At 37.7% G+C, this 3453-nt stretch overlaps 1 protein-coding gene across 1 annotated transcript; it reads left to right on the top strand.

The window, feature by feature from the left end:
* Window positions 1-600: 600 nt before the first annotated feature.
* Window positions 601-2163, top strand: LOC149454379 (tripartite motif-containing protein 6-like). Its single transcript, XM_089687608.1, has one exon. It carries the CDS (start codon window positions 601-603, stop codon window positions 2161-2163), a length of 1563 nt encoding a protein of 520 aa, XP_089543734.1.
* Window positions 2164-3453: the final 1290 nt, after the last annotated feature.

Here is a 3453-nt window from a genome sequence, read left to right as displayed (position 1 = left end):
TACAGTTTTGCATGCCCGCGCAATTGCCAGTTTAAATAGCACAGTGCTAAGTAGCAAAAAAATTGCCCTGGTTATGAAGGGTGTAAAACCTTTCGGTGCGGCTAAAGTAACCCTCTTATTTTCGATATGAGACTAGCATGCAAAAAAGACAGCCAATCGTTTATCTGAATTTCTCATCATCTGTACTAGGTAACTTAAATGATTAAAGATACAATCTGTCAGAACCACTTAGGTCTCTCCTCAGGCTATAATAATATAAAGAAAGACAAAACCATTTTCAGAAGTGTATAAAGCCTAAAGATGGGATCTAAGAAGTCCCAAAACTTGAAGTTTTAATTTCTCAAGTTCTTCAATCAAGGGTATCACTGTAAATTCAAGAATTCCTGCATTGATCAATGGCTAACAAAGTACAAGACAATCTGTCCTCAGCAGATAAAGGGTTACTAGAGGAGGGTGGGTCTTACTTTACAAGGACATCTGATGTCACTTTGCATAACAAGGCCTCCAAAGAACCTCTTTCAACCCCAAGCTATAAGACCCATGAGCTGAGATTCCATCACCAGTTAATGTCCTTCTCACAAGATCATTGTCACCTCTTCAATGGCATCTGCTGACCTGAGAGAGGAGCTAAACTGCTCCACCTGCCTGAACCTTTATAAGGAGCCCATATCTCTGAAATGTGGCCATAACTTCTGCTGGGACTGTATAGTGACTGTGCTGGATTCCCAGGAAACATCTGGAGAGTATTCCTGTCCGGAGTGCAGAGAGCAATATACACAGCGCCATCCACTGGAGAAGCTGTGTAACATCATGGAGTGTTTCATATCTGCTCACCAGGAGGACACAGAGGTCTTGTGTACATACTGCGATTCTCCTACACCAGCTTCGAAAATGTGTCTGCACTGTGAGGCCTCATTTTGTGATAAGCACTTGAGCAACCACAGCAAGTCATCGCATCACATGTTAACCGAACCCACCGCGTCATTTGGGGACGTAAAATGCTCCACACACAAGGAGCTCCTAAAATGTTACTGCTCGGAGGACAATACCTCTATCTGTGTGTCTTGTTGGGTGGCTGGAGACCACAAAGGACACCAGGTGGACCTTCTAAATGAGGCCTCTGAAAAGATAAAGGAGGGATTAAGAGATTCTACAAATACATTAGACTTTGAGAGACAGGAGATCCAGAGGAGAATTCAGAATCTGGAAAATCATAGGACAGCAGAGAACGGAAAAATAACTGCTGTTGTCAAGAGATTCAAGAAGATGTTTAGAAAAATCAGGAAAAAGCTGGAGGATGTTGAGAAGAGAGTCCTAAAAGAAAACTGCAGACAAAATAAAGCGATCTCACATTCGGTCTCTTATCTGATCCAGCAGTTGGAGCAACAGAAGGATGAGCTGTCCAAGACCATCAATCAAATGAAAGAATTGTGCGATATTGATGATCCAATAACTGTGTTGAAAAAGGCACCAAACAGAGAGGACATTCTTCCCCAGATGGGGGACACAACCAATGACGTCAAAACTGCTGGATGTATATCTGAAGGAGCCATCTTACACATGCTGCAAAGTGGACTTTGCATCTTTGCTCACAAACTGAGCGATCTGGTGGCAAAAAGACAATTTTTAAAGTTGGAGAAATCTGACATTTTATTGGACATAAATACGGCTAATGATAACATTATACTATCAAAGAAAAGGAAGAGGGCTGTTCATACTGACCTTGGTGTCAACAGGCCTGAAGGTCCTAAAAGGTTTAAATGTTGCCAAGTATTGAGTATCCAAAGTTTTACTTCAGGGACACATTACTGGGAAGTGGATGTAAGTGAGGCAGAGGAATGGCTGTTAGGGGTGGCCTCTGAGAGCATAGATCGGAAGATTGGGGGAAATGAATCATTTATTGGCTGTAATGAGAAATCCTGGAGCCTGAGTCAAACACCTTCAAATCTTCAACTCAGGCACAACAACTCTTTGATAAATATAGACTCCAAATCGTTTCTAAAGAATGTTGGGATTTATTTGGAATATGACTCTGGCCGTCTGTCCTTCTACCAGCTGTGTAAACCCGTCAGACACCTCCACACCTTCACTGCCACCTTCACTGAGCCCCTCCATGCCGCTTTCTATGTTTATCCAAAAAGCTCCATCAGAATTATAAATTAATTACCATAATAGAGTTCAAATGTTAATGTTTTTTAATTGCATTTAAAAATAATTCATCTCATTTTTATTATTGACTTTATTTAAAGTGTAGATAGAGTGCAAAGATTTTTTGTTCCAGTTTTGGATAAAGTAGGAAAGGATTGGAACCCTTGTCAAATTGTATCATTTTCTATTTGTCTATTTGTCTTGGTGATGGTGATCGGAGGTGATGGGAAATCCAAAAATGTTAATGTTGCCACCAGAAAAAGAGATGAATGTAAGTCTTCCAATACAGACACCTGTTCTGGTGACAACTGCTTGAAATTCTGCTCACTTTGGAGAGATTTCCTCTCACTTCCTGTTGCATCTCCATCCAAAACAAAATAGTTTTAGCTAGAAATAAATTTTAACCAATGTAATACCTATGAAAGTCAATGTTTAACATTTCTTCTCTCCATCCTAAACTAACAAAAACAAAGTTTTGGGCTGTAGAGGCACTTTCATCATTATCGTGGTTCTGAAAATTGAACGTTGGCCATAGTTTCCTTTATTATGTATATTATAGTTTTTTTAGTATTTGAACAATACTGTTTCCATTTATTATAAATGCTTCCATTCCATATCAATACTGTTTGCTGATCCTGCTGCCAATAAACCTTTCTGCTTTCTGAAAGAAGTGTTTGTGTCGTTATGTTCCATGTTCCTATTGTAAATTATTTCACAGGATGTAGAAGGTCTCCTAGTAAGCAATGTTGGAAGGTGAAACATATTTCAGTTAATTTGTAACTTTAGCTATTTTTTATATTTCTTAAGGAATGGTTTATTATATGGTTTTTGGTAAATCTAAACCAAAAATCTCAAGAAAATTGTATAATGTATGGCCAGCCTTCATTTCCTTGGGGATATCCAATTACCTCTCAGAAAGTGTGAACAGCCTGTTCTAATTAGCATTATTCAATCCCAGCCAAAAAGTCTGGAGCAGGTAATGATGTTAAAACTTTAGGACATGGCTGAAGGTGTAAATTGCATTTAAATTACTTTCAAAATCAGATAGAATTATATCTGGTGACAGGTTGTATCCCCACATGGAAGAAAAATATATTTGAAATATATTTTAAAAATATTCTTCCCAAATATATTGCTATGTATTTGAAATACTACAAATTTGGCCATATTCAATAAATTTAAAAATGTATTTCAATAAATATATATATACTGCATGTTGAAATGCGTTTTTATTACAAAATATTTTTAAAAATACATTTCAAATATACTGTATGTCTTTAAAAATACAAATCGACATTTTTGGAA

Source organism: Staurois parvus, unplaced genomic scaffold (genome assembly GCF_062004578.1).
Source record: "Staurois parvus isolate SC_StPar_1 unplaced genomic scaffold, SC_StPar_1.0 ptg000432l, whole genome shotgun sequence".
Lineage (NCBI taxonomy): Eukaryota > Metazoa > Chordata > Amphibia > Anura > Ranidae > Staurois > Staurois parvus.
The sequence above is the reverse complement of the archived record's forward strand: the minus strand, read 5'-3'. Positions and strand labels throughout refer to the sequence as shown.

Bases quoted from the DNA above. Each gene is read 5' to 3' on its own strand.
- LOC149454379 (XM_089687608.1), top strand. From the start codon at position 601: ATGGCATCTGCTGACCTGAGAGAGGAGCTAAACTGCTCCACCTGCCTG.